The 18447-nt window shown below is 55.8% G+C and overlaps 1 protein-coding gene across 1 annotated transcript in view; it reads right to left on the bottom strand.

The window, feature by feature from the left end:
* The window catches only part of TCF7 (transcription factor 7), a 30248-nt gene extending 11807 nt beyond the window's left edge, over positions 1-18441 (bottom strand). The window contains 3 exon segments of the mRNA XM_040444482.1: positions 17306-17430; positions 17931-17997; positions 18163-18441. Coding sequence (XP_040300416.1) covers positions 17306-17430; positions 17931-17997; positions 18163-18414 — 444 coding nt within the window. The 5' untranslated portion in view covers positions 18415-18441.
* Positions 18442-18447: the final 6 nt, after the last annotated feature.

Here is an 18447-nt window from a genome sequence, read left to right as displayed (position 1 = left end):
ACTTGGCAACATCACCCGGGGAGGCCACGGTGTCTCCAGGCCCTGGGTGCTGGGACTTTACTGCTCATGTTCTAAGGTTTCCCAGAGCAAGCTGAGAGGCTCATGCCACACTCCGGCCTTCTTTATCCCCAGAAGTGACCTCAGAGTCAGAGTCAGAGTATGTGTAGGAATGGAAGGTAGAAAGTAGGCTCCTCGGGCTGGAAAGAGTGGGTTCGAAAGGCTGTGGGGTATGTGGATACCTGTGGAATCCTTCATGTGTTGACTGCCTGCAACCTGTGAGGTACTGTGCCAAGCACTTTGCAAGCCCAGGCTCATTCCCACTAGGGTACCAACAGGCTGCCATTTCTCCCATCTGTAAATCTTCATCTTCCTCAGCCACCACCTCATGTCTTGCTCCCTTTTGTTGCAAACCTCAGGAGAGCCATTGCCAACCTCGGCTTCCTGTTCTTAATCTTGTGCTCCTGTCAGCCTAGCCAATCCCCTGCCCCATCACTTCACCAAATGGCACTTGTCAAGGTCCCCAGTGACTGCCACGCTGCCTGAACTCAATGGTCAGTTCTCAGTCTTCCTCCTACCTGACCTCTCAGCAGCACCGGACACAACCGATTTCTCCCTCCTCCTTGAAAGATTTTCTTTGCTTGGCTTCCAGAATGCCACACTGACCTATTTTCTTCCAAGCTCAGAGGCCATTCTTTCTTGGGCTAATTTCTGGCTCCTCATCTTCTTCCTGATCCCACCCAAGATGTGCCCTTGGCTTTCCATCTACCATCCTTTCCAGAGTGTTCTCATCCAGGGTGGTAGCTTCAAATGTCCTCATCTGATTACTGACATTTCTATCTCAGCCTGTGCTTCCCCTAGGGAACACCACTCCCCAAATGCATACTCACCAAGTCTACCCAAAAGTCAGAAATGCTGCCCAAACCCAGTATGGCCAAAGCAGAGCCTCTGGTGTGCTGCACCAAATGCTCCTCTCCGTCTTCCCCAGTTACTGGCAATGCTCTCGTTCCAGATGCTCAGACACCTTGGAGTAATCCTGGACTCTCTTCTCTCACACACGTCTCCAATTTGTCAGGCAATCCTAATGGCTCTACTTTCAAGATAATTGAGAGCCCACCACTCCTTCCTCCCTAGCCCCAACTTAGTCCAAGCCCCAGTCGCTTCCCACTCAGACAACTCCAGTAGCCTCTTGCCCTCCGCCATTCTTCCATCCAGCAAACCCGTGCCTCAGATCACACCATTCCCCTGCCCAGAGCAAGAAACAGCCTTAGATGACCTACAAAGCTGTGTGTGGTGAGGCCCACTCTCTCCCTAACCCCACTGCCTCCCTCTCTTCCCTGCTCACTATGCCCAGCATTTCCCATGTGTGCTTCAGCCTCCAGCCTCCTTCTCCAGTTAGTGTAAGGATACATATTTTTAATTTTTTTATTAGAGAACACATGCACATGCAAGTGGGGGGAGAGGGGCGGGGTGGGAGAGAAGGGAGGGAGGGTGAGAGAGAGGGGGAGGGTGAGAGGGGGAGGGTGAGAGAGGAAGGGAGGCAGGGAGGGAGAGACAGAACGAGAATGAATTAATCTTAAGCAAGCTCCAGGCTCAGCATGGAGCCTGATGTGGGGCTCAATCCAACGACCCTGGGATCATGACCTGAGCCCAAACCAAGAGTCGGATGCTCAACTGAGCCACCCAGGCACCCCAGTCTAGTGATAATTTTTAAGTGAGCCACAATGAAGTGGGCTGGGAAGCCTAGCTCTAAGGCTCCCTGACCTTTACATCAACTTCTTCACTACAGAATCCTGGGTCATTATGCCCCTTGAAAAGCGATGAGAAAATCAGCCCTGATTACCTCACTGATCACAGATGCAAAAACTATGTTAGAATTTTGGGGAGCAGCAGCCGAAGACCTAGGAAGCTTCCTGGAAGCCTCTGGGACCAATTTATCCTGACAGGCAACCAGGACAGTAGTAGCCAGACAGCATCAGCCCTGACCAGACCTTGAGACAGGGAGACAGGTCAGAGACCGTTCCCTCAAGAACCTGGGACTCTGGTAGAAGGCATTCCACCATTTGCCACAACTGGAGCCCTGGCCCATTAGTTGGAATGAACTTCCTCCAAAGATCCCTCCGCCTGGGGGCTTTTGAGTGTAAGCTCCTGCTTCAGAGAAGGCCTTGCCATCTAAGTCCCAGTTCTGGCTCTTTGGACCCCAGGAATATAAGCCTGGCTGGGGAGTGGGACCCTGGGAAGGAAGTATTAGAACCAGAGGCTGGGGTCCAAAGTGCCAGCTACATGAAGACAGTCCCACTCTGCCCAGGAAAAGGGTGGCGGTGGGGGGGGGGGGGGGGAAGCCTGCTTCCAGGCAGGAGAGGGTAGCTCCACAGTACGTTTCTCAGCAAACCACCCTTCTTGGGGAGGGCTAGCTTTGGTCAAGAAACCATGGAGAGCCCCCTCACCTGAGGGAGGACCAGAGCTGACTCTCCTTGGCCAGGCTAGTAAAGCCCCAGGCTGCAGCACAGCCAGGCTTGGAAATCTCAGAATCCAGCTCAGCCTACGGTCTCTGGCCTGGGATGCAGGTGGACAATGGGTATGGAGGGGGTGGGAGGTAGGAGGCGTTGCCTGAAGGTCAGAGGGCTTATCCTGTCCACGAGCCTTCCCTGGGAACTGGGGAAAAGCCTCTAATTAAACAAGAGTCTGCAGCCAAACCCCAGGAGAGATGCCAGGTAGGCAGGGGTGGGGCAGAGAACATGCCAGCAGCTAGAGGCCCTGAGGTGGCCAGGGATCCAGGGGAGGGCACTGAGGGCCCGTCCAGTCCTTCCCACATTTATGCATGCTGCCCCCCAGCCTCACACTCCCCTGCCCCCTGTGTCTGTGGTGGTAGCCAGGGGGAATGTCGGGCGTAGGGCCCGGTGCCCCACACCCCCCTCTGCCAGTGGAACGTCCCGCTCCACGGCCTCAGCACAAGGCTGTCCTGGGGCCAGGCTGCCCAGACAAGGTGGGGTTGCCTGGGGACTAGCATGTGCATGAGGAACCTGATGACTGGAGCTCCTCTCCTGTCCTCCCTCTGATGATACCTGCCTGGCAGGCCTGGGTTGACTGTCCCCATGAGGCCCTGAGCATCTCGACTACACAACCTCACCTCTCTTATGTGAGGGCAGAGGGCCAAGGATAGACCTGGGCACTCAGGAAGTATTCGCAGCATGGTGGAATGCATCAGCAAATCAAAGACTCGACAGCAGCCCATACTCCTTGGTGAGGACACTCCAGGATCCCCTTCTTTGCCTGTGTCTGCACCCTGCCCCCCCGAAACACATAGCCAGACTGCAGCACTACAGAGCGGGGCCAGGACCCGGAGACCCTAGGGCTGGGAGGCTGTGTCTGCTATTCCTCCTGCTATTGCATTGCTTTGACTGCTCCTAGCCACTCCAACTCCCAATCTGTTGTCCCAAAGGTGGCTCTCAGCCTTCCGGGACATTCTCATTAGCCCATGGCTAGAAATTCCTCTCGTTGAGTAGGCAGGAACCAGGAAAGGGGGGGTCCAAAGGTAGGGTGGGACAGGAGGAGGGAGAAATAAGGGACTCCGGGATAGGTCTCTTCTGCCCTGAGGTTGAGCTTGGGCCCAGCTGGGCTGCCCTGCCTCACCCCCTCGCCCCCCTACTTCCTGCAGGCTCAGGTGAAAAATAAACACAGTCGGCATTTTCCCTGCAGACCGCAGCGGTCTGCTCACAGGCTGTGTGCACCCTGAGAGCCCTTGCCACCACCAGCAGAGAAACTCCCTCGCCTCTGACGGTTGACTCTGAAAACCCCCAAACGCTTGAGCCCCACAACACTTTCCCAGTGAAGAAAGTTGCTGCTTCCTCGGGCCTCACGCCTGGGGGTGGGGGAGTATGTGAGGCCTGAGCCCCCCCCCCCCCCCCCCGCCACCTCCAGCAAGCCTCCCTGTGGCAGAGACGGTGCCAGAAGTTCCCGCCCTCCTGTTCCCCCACCCACCGACACACACACACACACACACACACACACACACACACACACACACACAGATTCTCTGTTGATTACAACTGGCAGACACATTCAGTCCGCTTTCATCACTGAGTGCCTGTGTGCCAGCCAAAAAAATGTTTCAGGCTGAGAGAAAAGCATTTTCCAATGATAAGTGAGTGGTTACCATGTCTCAGGCACAGTTCTGAACACCTTACAGAGTTTAACTCCTATGCTTTTAAACAAACCTAGGATATAGGTGTATTACACCCATTTGGTAGATGAGGAAACTGAGGCACTGAGAGGTCACACACCTTGCCCAAGATCACACAATAAGTGGCAGAGCTGGGATTCTACCTACTGTGCTACAAAGGCCTTATGGTGGGTCATGAACAAAACCTGGGGGTAGAGGGGATGGCGTGCCAGTCCTCACCCCAGTTTCCTTTCTCCAGCCTGGTTGGTCAGAGTTCCCTGAACCAGTACCTCCCTCCCTGACCCTAAAAATGCTTCAGTGGGTTCCGGGACCCCTGGGATTGGAGTTCTGGCCACACCACCTGCCTACTTCCTGCCAGGGCTGCTGGCAACCAAGAGCCTGCCTGGTGGCAATAGCTGGACATGGCTCCCCGGCCTTAGTGCACGTGCGCCCCACTCATCCTCGACCAGCCACCATCCAGCCACGCTGGCTTGCCCTTCTCCCGCCCTGGTGCCTAGCTCCTCTCTGCCTCAGCGCCTTTACCCACCCCTCCTCCTCCCCTCATGACTTTCCATGCTTCTTCCGGCTCCTTGCGAGCCTCACTGCTCATTCTGACCTCAGTCTAAGGGTCACTTCCTTGCAAACGACTCGCCGGGGATCCACAGCCCAGCAGGCAGAGGTGCCCACATGGTGCAGAGGTGGGCCTGGGGGTGCCGGAGGGCAGCACTGGCTTGTTAGTCATCTCCACCTGTCCAGGTTCCGTACTCGGCAGAGGGAAGGCCTCTGGAGTCCCTGGTGCTCCAGAACCTCTGCGTGCCCCACCCACTCATCCGCCACGGAGCCAACTGCAGCCACCCAGTTCCTGGCTCCTTGTTCCCTATGCCTGTGTTGGAGCTGGAGAGAGGCCAGTGGGTACGAGCCCACAGGAGTGGCAGATCCACACCTCAAGCCTCATGCTCGTTCCTGGGCAGAAGCTGACTGGACAGAAAGGTGGGCTACTGATACAGTATAGCCTGGGCTTCAGTTCCGTGGCCCAGCGGCCCTGCACAATTCCACACACTGGCCATGCTCAGAGCCCCCTTTAGCTCTCCCTTCTCTCCCTCACACTGTCAAGAGCCAGGCTCCAGCTAGGGCCTGGCCCTGAGCATACACTCTGACCTCGATCAGTTCCTCCTGGTTCCTCTCCCAGCTCTAGGGCCCACCAGGTAGCCCCACAGCTCCCTCAGACCTGTGTGTGGAGCTAGGACCCAATGTCCAGCACCAGTGGTTGCTTAAGTCCCAAGGAGTCTGGCCAGTTGCTGGTGGGAAGCTCCCTCAAGGCCTGGGACCTGGAAGATGAGTGTCCGAGAAGAAAGCAAGCCCCCCAAGACTTTCCAGAGGAGACTTGTCTACGTATCAACTGAGCCCGGATTTGTGGATTCCTGCAGACCCTCCCTCTACAGATACACCCCAGCAGGGCTCATGCCGTTTTATCCCCAGCCCCCGCTCTGGGCCCTACTGCCCAGGACATGGTGCTCTCCAGAGGACGGCCTGCAAGCTCCCCGCCCACAGCGTGCCGGACGCCTTGTGCCAGACACCCGCCGAGCTGTGGCCGTTTGGTCAGCTGAGCTGGAGGCCTGGGGGGTGGCTGGGCCACACCCTTGTGGACCAGGAGGCTTGGGTCCCACCTGCCAGCACGGTGTGTTGCCATGGTTGCACAGAGCCCTGCCAGGTGCGTGTGGCCAGTCTACCAGTCGCCCGGCCTCAACATCAGATAACAGGGCCTTGCCACAGCAGAGGTGAGGACCGGAGTCCCTGCATGAGGCCTTGGCAAACCACAGGCCTGCTCTAGACCTAGCCTGGCCCCAAGGCACCCTCAGAGCTAGCTGAACCTCACCGAGCTGAGTGGCCTGGCCCACAGCCTCCAGTGGTTTCTATGCATTCGTTTACTTGCGCTTTCCTTCTTCCTCTTTGAGGTGAACGCCCCTCAGGACAGGATGTTTTTAGAGGAAAATATAAGCTTCCGGGAGCTGCTGCAGCTGAGCTGCTAGTTGATGCTACCGACACACCGTATGTGGGGACTCTACAGCAGCCCTGGGGCTGGGCATCCCTGCCCCCTCGGCCCTCCCAGCCCGGGGAGGTCTCTTAGCCAGCTCCTCTTCAGTGCCCAGCTGTTCAGGAGCCCACTGTGGGCCAAGGCAGACCAGGACAATCTCAGAGCTCAGGCAGTAGGGAAAGCAAGGCTCTGCAGAAGGGGCACTAGAGGAGTTCAAGGATGTTTTTCCCCATAGGAGCAAAACCAACAGGCTGTGTAGGAAAGGCAGGAAGAAAAGAGCAGAGATGCGGATTTAGAGATGGCAGCCCTCACTAGGAACAGCCTGCTGTATGCCCAGCACACGGAGTTCTACTCCCTGACCAGAGTCTGACCAGTCTTCCCTTGTCACTTTAGGACACGTGCAGATCTTGCAGATGGGGAAAGGGAAGCCCAGAGAGGTTAAACGACTTGCCCAAGGCCTCATGGCAAGTAGCGACAGATATGGATTGGAATCCAGCCCTTTGGGGTTCCTGGCCAGAGATCTTCACCACTCTGCGAGAGGCCTCACAGTCCAGGGGTAGTGTGCCAGCATGGAGACCGCACATGTGAACCCAGAACCCAGTGGTCCCCAGATTCCCTTTCCCCCACTCGGTCTCCCTACGCAGACCTCCAGCCCATAGGGACCTGGGATCTCTGACTTTGCCAGTTAACACCTGCCAAGAAACTTTCTTGGCACAAACCGACTAGCGGTATGGCTGTGGCCTCCACCTAGCCTGTATGAAGGATGTCCTCACCCTGTCCTCACAGGGGGTGACTCAGTTTCTCAGTCATCAGTGACTAAAGGAAATGTGAGAGGTCATCTCTCCACAGGGTCTGGCCTGTGCTCATCCCTCCACATGCGAAAGCAGGGGGTAAGGACAGCTGCTGGCAACTGAGATGGCTCTCACGAGGGCCTGGCACTGCCCAGAAGGGAGAGGCGGGAGAGCCTAGGCAGAGCCCAGAAAGGCGGAGGGCGATGGTACCTCCTAGGCAGGCGGGGTGGAGACTTGGAAATCTTGTCCCCAGCCTCAGCCCTGCATTTCTGACTCTGATGAATTCAAACCAGCTTCTGAGGAGCAAAGACAAGATGAGGTCTCTGGTCTGTACTAGCTCTCTGTACCAGCCCCAGGAGGACAGTCCTGCCCTGGGGCCATGGTCAGGAAGCTCATTTGGGTCTAACTTTTACAGCTACTGCCAATTAAGACCCTTGGGGCTCTGCCTGGACCGAATCCAGCGGTTTATCCAAAGGGAAACAAGGCACAGAGTGGAAAGGAGCTGCTGCAGGCTTCGCTGCTCACACCCAAGCCCTGCAGGCCCAGGGTCCGCACAGGGAGGGGGGCAGGGCTGCTCCACCTGCCACAGCGGCCCTCTGAAGGTGGAGCCCCCTAATGAGATTAGTTAGGGGGTTCCAAAAACCATACCAAACAGTTCTTACAGATACTCACCTGGGTGTAACAGAATAAAAATACATGGGAGACAGGGAAATACCAAATTCCGAGGGGGTGAGGAGTGGGGAGGGAGGGGATAGGGGCAGCCAAGGGGACCCAGCTGGAGCTATAAAACCCATTTTTTTCAAAAAGGAGTGCACAGATATGTTGTCTAAGAGGCAAGGGAGCATGGAGGTAAGGGCAGGAAACACATGCCTGGGTTCAAATCACTCCACCAGCACTCCTAAGGTGCACGTCTCCCCATGCCTTGGCTCCCCATCTGCAGGCCGTCCACATCTCACAGGGTTGACGTTGGGATTAAATTAATAAGGAACAAAATAAAAGAAGAAAAGACCAAGGCTTTTCAGGAAAGCCAAACTTTGTGCCAGGCTGGGGCCGCGGTCCTTGACTTCCTTTGGACTCCTGCCTGATTGCTATCAGGCCAGACTGCTGAGCTCCTGACCGGCCTTCAGTGACCAGAGCCAGGGGACTGGAGGCAAAGAAGGGCGGCGATCCAAGAAAAAACTGCTCTCAGAATGCCCCGGGAGGGCTTGCCCATGGTGCGGTGTGAGACGACACAATGACAACAGACACAACACACCCCCAGGGACACCTCAGCTTCCTCAGTCAGCCCATTCCCAGTGACTCAGGGCCTAGGACACCCTCCAGCCCAACCCCACGTCACAGAGAGGAGGGCACCTGATACAGACACACCCAACAGTGAGCTCCAACCTAAGCTAGGACCAGCAATGGAACAGGGGGTCCACCAATGGACAGACAGTTAAGCGTCATCCTGCATCCTTTTGCTAGGCATCAAACCTGATCAATCTTAACTGTTATGTGGAAACATTTTCCAGGGCAATGTTTATTCTGGAAACCCTGGGCTCCTGCTTCCAACCAAGAAACACAACCCTTTTGGTCCTAAAAGCCCTGCCTTGTCAAACATCCAAGGAGGAAAGTATCCATCCCTGACCAGGCCCAGAGCTGTGACGTCATGCCCAGGAGGGGCACTGAGGGCCAAGTCTGTCCTTGGGGTCAGAGAATCCAGCTGGATTCAGCTCCTGAACACAACAGGAGTGGGAGTACCACTCAGCTTGGAGGCCTGCAGTGCCCCCATCACCACATACTTGAGAGCAAAGGAGCACAGCAATGGGCAACATGGGCTTTGAGGTAAAACAGACTAAGTCCAAGCCCTGATGCCAGGCACTAGCATGTTCTTAACCTCGCTGAGCCTCAAATCCCCCATCTGTAAAATGAGAGCAGTAATAGCATCTACTTTCTCAGCTTCATGCAAGGACCTTGATACTGGGATTGAAAGTCCCAGGCACAGACCTGGCACTCGGGAAGTTCTCAACACATACACAATTGTCGCCGTTGTTATTCTCCCAACAACTATTTACTGAGCACCTACTCTGTGTCACACCCTGTGTGGGGCACTGAGATCCCCGCAGCGAGGAGGCCAGATATGGGCCTGGCCCAGTACATCTTCCCCAGCCCTTTCTGATCCAAACCACCATCCCTGAAACCCCACCTCAACATGGCCATCACCCCTTGTGGGCTCGGCAATCCCAGCGTCGTCTGTCCCTACACCCTGGGGACTACGGTCCCCCCCAAGCCCCACCCATGGGGCTGCCCACCACAGCTGGGCGGCTCCCACCCGCACAATGCTTAAAGCCGGCCAGCACGCTGTGGGGAGGCTGCCGCAGCCTGGCACACACGAAGCAGCCGCCCTGCCTGGACCCCGGCTGTACCCAACAGAGACCTCATTGCTGCTGGCACAAATCTCTCCACAGGCTGCCTCTCTGCATCCCTGAGGGCCCACCCACCCTCTGCCTGCCTGGCCACTGGGCCAGCCACAGAGCCATCTGATTTGAATGAAACTTCAAACTTAATGACTTTCATGCTGGTTATTTAAAACGCAATGTAATTTTCTTAAACACCCTATTATTTCCTTTGATAGCTACAAAGCTTCCCCCAATCCCATAAGCATGTTTATTTTTAGGGAAAAGAGTGGTTTGCAGTTGGTCATAGAGACCATAAGGAGAGGGAACCCACAGAAAGCAGGGCAAAGAGTCAACCATAGCAGCCTGGAGATCCACAGCCATCCTGCCTTCCTGCTGGGGTTGGCTCTTCACAGACACTACAGGGCCCTGGGTAGGCCCCTGACCTCCAAAATGCCAGCACATCAGCCAGCAGCCCTCCTGTCCACCACCTAACAGTGGCCAAGTCCGCCTTCCCGTGCTCCCCCTGCATGGGGCCCAGTGTTCTCATCTGTAAGACGGTTCTGCTGGCTTCCCAATGAGCCTCCCGCAGCCATTCCAGGCATGTGACAGGGCTGGGAAAGGGGTCCTGGGGCCACCAACACAACCTCAGCTGCCTCCCTCCTGGCTCCTCCAGACATTCTGCCCCGGGTAAAGCCTCGAGGCCTGAAGCTTTGACCAGCTGGATCAGATCTGTGCCCAGATAAAGTGGCCCCAGGCAGTAGCTGCCCACACTGGGAGGGTGGGTGGGTGTGGCCCTGCCAGTCGGGGCTCCCTGGCAAGGAAGACGGCCCGGTGGTGGGTGTGCGTGCAGAGGTCAGCTGAGCCCCACCAATGCGGGGCGTCCTCTGGGAGTGGCTATTTTTAGATCCTAGGCTTTCATGTGGCCAAATGATGTAGAGTTTACAAAGCATCGGTAATGCGTTTCAGATGGCAGCCCAGCAGATCGGGAGGCTGGGCCTCTGCCACCAGAGGCAGGTCAGAGTGAGTCAGAATGCCTTCAGCCTGAACTCCCATCACCTGTCCCTCTGTCCCTCCCAACCTTCTTGCCTGATGGGGAAGCTGGCCCTGGAGCAGTCCTGGCAATGCCCAGCAAGCTCCACCTGATGCCCACCTGAGCAGCAATTGTCTCCAGCCAACACTTATCTGAATGTCAGCAATCCTTCGTGGCCAGGGATCCCCACTCCTGACTGAGAGAAGGAAACTGAGACCTAGAGAGATTAACAGATTTGTTGGAGATCACACAGCAAGGAGAAAAGTTGGGCCTGCCTTCTGGCTTCCCTGCCCATCACAGTTCCCTGCCCTCACGGGCTAATTGGGCTTTCTGGGAGGGGGGAATCCGTCAGCCTCACGTGGGCCAGCCCGGATATGGTGGGCTGGGGCAGCTTAACTACGCAAACCCCCAAAGCTCACTGTTCTTGGGGCAGGCCACGTCCTGCCTGTCCACGCCTCAGCCACACACTCGTCATTGAGAAGAAGATAGTGTAGGGCCCAGACAACTTTCCTGTCTCTGGACAGAGAAACAACTGGTTGTTTTAATGGGAGGGGTGAGGGGTAAGGCAAGCTTACTTGGCAGAACGTCTGCTTCCTCTGCCCTGCAGGGAACTCTGCTGTGGATCGGCCGTGGTGCCCATCTTCCTCAGGGCGGTAAAGCCATGTGTACTGGCAAAGCCCAGGCCGTCGACCTCTGTGGGACAAACTCCCATGGGCAGCTTCCCCACAGGAGAGGGCCAGACTCACACCCATCTTGGCTCTGCACCTGGCCATGACCCCTACCCAGCAGGGACCATCCCTCACATATGAGGGGACTGTGCCAAGGGGAGCCCAAGGTTCTAGCAGCACCAGGAAACAACGCTATGACCACGACAAACCCACCCAGGCTGCAGCTCAGAGACTTTGTGTATGCTAAGGCTGGTGTGGGCCACATCTTTTTAAGGGAGGGAGGTGATGACAGGTCCAAACCCCAGGCTCGTGGACCTGTGAACAGGCATCAAACTGCCTGAAGGAAGAAGCTAACAATGTCCTGGATTCTCAGAGACCCTCCCTAGACTGCTGGGGCCTCACAGTCTTGCTAAAGACGATGCTGGTCGGGGCGCCTGGGTGGCTTGGTCGATTAAGCGTCCAACTTCTGCTCAGGTCATGATCTCACGGTCTGTGAGTTCAAGCCCCGCGTCGGGCTCTGTGCTGACAGCTCAGAGCCTGGAGCCTGTTTCAGATTCTGTGTCTCCCTCTCTCTCTGCCCTTCCCCCGTTCATGCTCTGTCTCTCTCTGTCCCAAAAATAAATAAAAAACGTTGAAAAAAAAAAAAAGATTTTATTTTTTTACGTAATCTCTACCCCCAGGGTGGAACTCGAACTCACAACCCCGAGATCAAGAGTTGCATGCTTTACCAACTACGCCAGCCAGGTGCCCCTGATTCCTCCTCCTTTTTGACCCCATAACTCTCTTGAAATGTACTGCTCCAGGAAAAAAATAAAAAAATAACTAAGAAATGATTTGTACACATCATCGTTCCTGCTGTAATGAAGGCAAGCTCTGAGCAAACTAGAAGCTACAGGAGAGATGACAAGGATGCTATATGTGGGCACCGTCTGAGGGCCTGCAAAAATGCACCCCCACACCAGGGGAAAGGGAAACACTGGGTCAAGACATGAGGGGTTGCATGCAGGGCTGACCGTGTGAGAAAAGGTCTGAGCGAGGCATGGAGGCTAAGAAACAAATGGGTCTTTTCCCTATTTTTCTGACAAAACAGCTTAAGCCCCAGACATCTTACATAAAGGGCTTTCACATGGCTGTGGGAGGGGGGACCTCTTTCAGATAAATCTCTAGAGGTGGCAGGAGAGGATCTCAGGACAGAGTGAGTAGTGAGAGCTCCCATCCCGGCTCCAAGAATGGTACTTCCCCTCCTAAGAATCCCTAGATGAGGTAGGGCAGCAAGCAATGGGCCTATATACCTAAGTCCCCGCCCCAGAGCCGGCCCCCAGGGTTCAGACTCCTGGAGCTTTGTGGCCCAAAGTAGAGATACGGCCCTCCAGACATGAGTCTATGTCCGGCCTACCAGTGAGCCACCACTAACCCAGAGGAGCCAGGAGAACAAGAAGGGACCGCTCACAACCAAACCGCTACCTCTCAAGCCCAGGACACACTGGCACCTTCATGGGCACTTCCCTGGCACGGCTGCCTCCAGTCTACACTCCAACTCTGGGAAGAGGACTCGCCACCCCCGTTGTGCAAATGAGGAAACTAAGGCTGAGAGATACTTTTGGCAGATGGGCTGCCTTTGGTCTAAGCATAACTAGCGAGTACATCATAAAGCAATGCCAACCACCACGGCCTGAAGAACTGCCAAGGTGGGCAAGGCAGCTGATGCCTGGGAGGATGACAGAGGTCCCACTTGGATATTCACAGGGGGTGTCTCTGGAAAAGTGATATTTGAATTAAGCCCCAAATGAGGAATGAGAAGGTGGCAGCTACATGAGAGCTAGGGAAGAGAGTTCCAAGCTGAGGAAACAAGTGCAAAGGTCCTGAGGTGGGAAAGAACCTGACGGGTATAAAACAGGCCAGGACACTAAACCTATCTATGGAGATAGAGTAGGGCGATGAGAAGGAGGGGCTGTCAGCAGAGGCCGACCACCCAGGCACTCAGGCTGTGGTGTGAGGTTTGGATTTTACTCCAAGAGCAATGGGAAGCCACTACAGGGTCTCATCAGGCAAGAAATGAGATCTGATTGATGCCTGGCTGCTATGTGGAACCTGGACTGGGGGTGAGGGCATGGGTTCAGGTGGGGGCCAAGGTCGAGGCAGAGAGAGGCTGGAAGCAGCCATTACCGCCTTCTGGGTGAGTGACGGCGACAGTGTGGGCTTTAGGGTGGCAACTGAAGTAGAGAAGTGGGAGATCTGGCATGTTTGGAAGGGAGCCTAAGTACCCTGTCCTTATCTGGTGGCCAACTCTGCACCTTCAGAAAGCTGCCCAGCAGATCCTTCTCCACAGCCCACCGCCCACATCAGGGCCGGCTCCACCCAAGATGCCCCAGCAGGGCCTTCTGAGACAGCACTCTTCTGACCAGGGCCTGGTTCCAGTCTGTTCATCTGTCTCTTCTACTCAGCGAGGCATTCCCAGAGACAGAAAGGCTGGCTGTGACCTATGTGGTGCCCAGCCTGGTGCCAGACTCCTCCTAACAGGCTTCACTCCAATCAGGGCTGGTGATCAACCATCACTAACCCTCCCCAGCAAGGCCCACTGGCTCCCTCTCTCTGAGGCTATAGAGGGCTGGCTGAGTGTATCTCTGCAGAGCTTCACTGGACATAGTGGCCATGGGTCAGCAGCACTTCCTTCCCCTGCTCAAGTCTTGCTCAAACCTGCACCTCCTAATCCCCCCAGGGCTCATTAGCACAGCTTTCATCTAACCCCAGACCCTGGAGTCCAGAAATGTGAGCTCCATGGTCAGGAGTCCAAGCAAGAGTCCACTGCCTCCACTGGGCTCCCCAACATTGGAACGGATGCCTGACCCCTGGCTTGGGGCATGCACAGACACCAGGATGGCCGTGGAAGTCAGGCACAGGGGAACAGCCCCCAATCCCTGCAAGAGCCAAAAGGCTCAGCTGTTTTTTTGTTTTTTCAATTGACATCCAATTTGTATACCATAAAATTCAGCGTTTTAAAGTATACAGTTCAGTGGCTTTTAGCATATTCACAAGGTTGTATAACCTGCACCACTATCTAATTCCAGAACACATTCATTACCTCAAAGAGAAACGCTATAGCCATTAGCGGCCACTCCCCATTCCCCCCTTTCCTCAGTCCCTAGCAACCACTCATCTATGTTCCATCTCTATAGATTTGCCTATTCTGGACACTTCATCTAAATGGCAAAAGGCTCAGCAATCTTCCAGGCCCAAGACTCCAAGTGGAGCCATGGAAGGGGCCACAAGAACAACGGGGCTTCCTATCCTTTTTGAGAAGAGGATTTGCACCAGACTGGCAGTCACGCACATCCAAGAATCTGAGTTTCCCTAGGGAGCGAAGCCTTACTCATCCCAGAATTCCCTTAAAGCCAGGCCCAGAGTTGGCCCTCCCACTTCCCCCTCCCAATCTCAGAGCAGAACAAAGCCAACAAAACAAAAACAAGCCGTGGCTACTGGTCTAGGCCAGGAACTGTCTACAAGCCTACATTAGATGCTTGCCAAACATCAGCCATGAAATAAACTTTGACCAATTCTCCGTTCCCAAAAAGAGAATTCACAAGAATTCACAAGAAGCCATGTATTAAAAAGAAGCACCCTTTTAGGTAAAAGATCCCCCTCTCCCCACTGGCAGTTGGCTGTGAGGTGGTCATTTGGTCCATTGCTCCTGGCAAGGTTTGAGTCTGCATGCTTTGAGGCATCCCACATGGTAGCTACTCACTCATGCGCAGAGGACGACCCCAGCATGGGCTCTCCCCACTGTCTGGGGAGGTTAAGCAACTGGCCTTAAAAGCTCTTCGGCACAACTGGTGACCACTCGGATTCCCTCAGAGGGGGCAAAGCGGGGAGGGGGCCTAGTTCTAAGGCTCAAGGGCAGGGGCTGGGCAGCGTGTCATCTGTCCCATGGGCTCAGGAAAGCAGAGCTTGGGAAGAAACCTCCCAAGGCAGTTCTTCCTCAGGGCCCCTACAATGGACTCCTGCCCCACTGTAAGGGTATCTTTTCTGATAAATGTGTTCCCAAAACACGGAGTCAATCGATTTTGCTTTTAAAACCAGCCCTAATTTAAATGTCCAACAACTTTTTGGGTAATACCAACAATTACTTCTATTTGCTATTCATTTTTAACTATCAGGTTTGCTTAAAAGAGGCTCCTCCCTTGTATTCATGTACATCTTCCTCACCCAGTGTGACCCCAACTTAGGCCCATGCCTCTGTCCTTGTTCCCAGCCCCATGGAACAGCTGATACCAGCACATAGAAAGTCAACTCCAGACCTTGTCTTCCTCCTCCCCTGTTCCCGGAAGCCAGGCAGTGGGAGGCTGAGCTGGGTGGGGAGGAGGACAAGGGGACTTACCTCTACAGGAGAGGGTATAACACACAGAAAAGCATCTGCTGTAGCTTGAGAAAGATGCCGAGGTTGAAAAAACAAATGACCCAGGCTAGGGGAAGAGTGATGTGCCTGCTTCAGCACCCCCCTCTCCCCGCTCCCCCCACCAAGAATCCTGACTGCTGGAGTTGGCCATCCGTCCGCCTACACTCTGACCAGTGTGAGCTAAAGGAGACCAAATGGTCCCATCACCACACCCTTACAGAGAAGGGGGCCCTCCCACTCTGGGCTCTCTCGCACTCACACAGGCCATGAAAGGATCACAGAAATCCAACCGCCTTCCTGAAGCACTGTGAAATCACAAGAGGCTGGAGGGCAGCCTGCCCTCCTAGGACTGTTCTTGGTCTTAGGTCTTTTGTCTACTCATGGTTGTCACAGTGACCACAGCGCCCTGTCCAAGCAATTCACCTGCCAGTGGTTTGGCAGTGCTGTGTTATGCCAAGTTGGCCCCAAAACCTAAGAGTTTACCCGTTGTAGGAGACCCAAAAAGAATCTATGTTAAGCATTTGCTGGTGCAGGGTGGAGGTCTCTAGGAAGAGGTGTTGCCTGAGATGGTGAGGTCAAAGGGCAACCGCCTCCCTCACAGACGTGAAGGAAGCAAACACCTCAGAGACCAGAGCTACCCTAGAGCACAGAGACCATTCAACCATCACGCTCCTTCTGCATTTGAGAAAATGGGGAGTCCAAGGGCCAAGGAGCTCATTTCTAGAGTCAACAGTTTACCAGGTTTTCCATTCTGGGTTTCTGGGGAGAAGAATCTGTCTTCTCACCTCCCACCGGCTTCGGCATCAAAACAGCTTTCAGAACCAACTCTCCTCACTTCTGATCTGAAATGGCCCAGCAGTCACCCTCCTCCCTCAGGGTGACCCCCACTAGCCATGTGAGCCTCCTACCTGCTGGCCCCTCCTGCACGAGGCCTCCACTTGCAGCCCCAAGCCCCCAAACATTTAGTGTACTGTAGGACCTCTAATCTCACCCCTGATTTAGGCCAGCTGAGGACAGTCTGAAACACTAATCTCAATTTTTTTTTTTTTTTTTTAAGTGCAGCTGTACTGCTCCAATGCACTCAGAATAGGCTCTTCTACCTTTCAGGTCATCTGTACCAATGAGGCAGAAAAGCATGGTTTGTAACGATCAAACCATCGTTGGAATCTTTCAAAGTGCTTAAATATATTTAATTAGCAAAATCATTCAACAGGTCCCTTACCCACACCACTGATTTGAAACACCTCTGCAGGCCCTTCCTGGTGCATAGGAAAGCAAACCAGCCTCATAAAAACCTACTTTCTACACAGTGCATTTGTGGTCTTTCTCTGGCAAGGGTGCATTCATGGCAAGAAGGACCGAGCGAGTCGAGTCTGTTTCTCCTGCACAGCCGGGAGCTCTAAAGCACACCAGCATTTCTGTCCATTCCTCCAAACACCCAGGCTTGGGGCTCAGGCTCCGGAAAAGGCCAACTGCAAAGCTCACAGTTCAGACCACACCAGAACACCAGCACCTCAGGAGGGGAGGGAATGGTGTCAGCTCAAAAATTCTCGGAAAAGACTCTACCCTGGCATTACCTAGTATCAGGACAGGGCCTGCACCTGCTTGTGAGCAAGCTGGGAGGACAAAGGCCAACAGCTGGAGGGAAGGGGGTGCCTAGGGCTGTCTCTCCTTCCTTCAGCAAAGTTCTCCTGCTTCCCATCCCACTGGGTGTATATGGGAAAAGACACCAGAAAAAGAGTTCTCACTTATCTATTTTGTTCTAGGCACAAGACACTTGTTGCCCATGCCTCACCTACCTGGTCAAGGAGGTAGCAGGCACAAGGCCTGCGGGATGCCGGGGCCACTTACCAGTGGGGGCTGCGGCTGGGGGTGCTGCCCTGCTCCCGAAGGGGGTGGGTAGTGCATAAGCAGATTGAAGGCCGAGTAGACGGTGTCTTTGTACATGCCGCTGGAGCACTCCGGGGCCTTCAGGCCTGGAAAAACCACAGCTGGGTCAGACGCGCCCGCCCGGGCTGTCAGGACCAGAGGGGTCTGCTCTCCAGAGTAATAATTGCCGAGGGGTCCCGTTCAAGTGGGACTTGAGAAAAAAAGCGCCGGGAGTGCCTCGGTACCGAGTTCCGACGAAGGACCCCGCGTCCAGGCCTCCCCTGGGCGGCCCCTACTTGACCCCAGCCCGCCCGCCGGCCAAGGAACCTGGGCCAACGCTTTCTCCTCAAGACTGGGGATTAGTCAGTCACCTGGGCAGGAGGGGAGGCGGAGATGGCGGGGGTCTGTTTACTCCTATAAAGGTCAGGGCACCGGAAGTGACTCGAGCCCGGCGGCGCCCGGGAAACCCGCCCCCACCCCACCCCCCGGTTTTGCCGCCTCCTTTAGTTGCCGTGCGGGGTGCACCCCCCCGCCACCCCCGTCCTCCGTGCCACCCCCTTTCCCACCGGGGCCTTAGCGGCTGGAGGGGAACCGGGCGGTAACTCACCGTCTTCCAGAGACTCTGGAAGTTTGTCGGGGAAAAGTCTCTGCGAAGCGTGTTCCCGCCCGAGAGCCTAAGGGGAGATCCAGAGGGGGCGTGAGGGGCGCGGGGCTCGCGGCCCGGGGCAGGAGGGGTCTGAGGGATGGGTACCCCAGGGGACCGGGAGGGCGGGGCGGGGCCAACCGGGCACGGGGGGCGGCGGGCTAGCGAGAGGCGCAGGGCTAGGGCCGGCGCTCACCTCGGCCCCGACCTCCGCCTCGCCGCGGGCCCCGGCACCGGCCCCAGGGACCCCCGCGCCGCCCGCCGCGCCCTCGGACTCATTGACCAGCGACGACTTGAGCTCGGCCAGGTCGCGCTCGGGGCCCGCGGCGCTGTCGCGGCTCTTGTCGTCCTGCTCCTCGCCCTCGTCCTGGAAGGCCAGCAGCTCGTCCGGCGCGCCGAGGTCGTCGCCCCCGCCCGCGCCGCCCCCGCCCGAGTCCAGCTGCGGCATGGTGCGCTCCGCCCGCGGGGGCGCGGCGCGCGG

This window comes from Herpailurus yagouaroundi, unplaced genomic scaffold (assembly GCF_014898765.1).
Source record: "Herpailurus yagouaroundi ecotype Mexico unplaced genomic scaffold, PumYag 192, whole genome shotgun sequence".
In the NCBI taxonomy this organism is placed as follows: Eukaryota; Metazoa; Chordata; class Mammalia; order Carnivora; family Felidae; genus Herpailurus; species Herpailurus yagouaroundi.
This window is presented reverse-complemented; position numbering and strand designations above follow the sequence as displayed.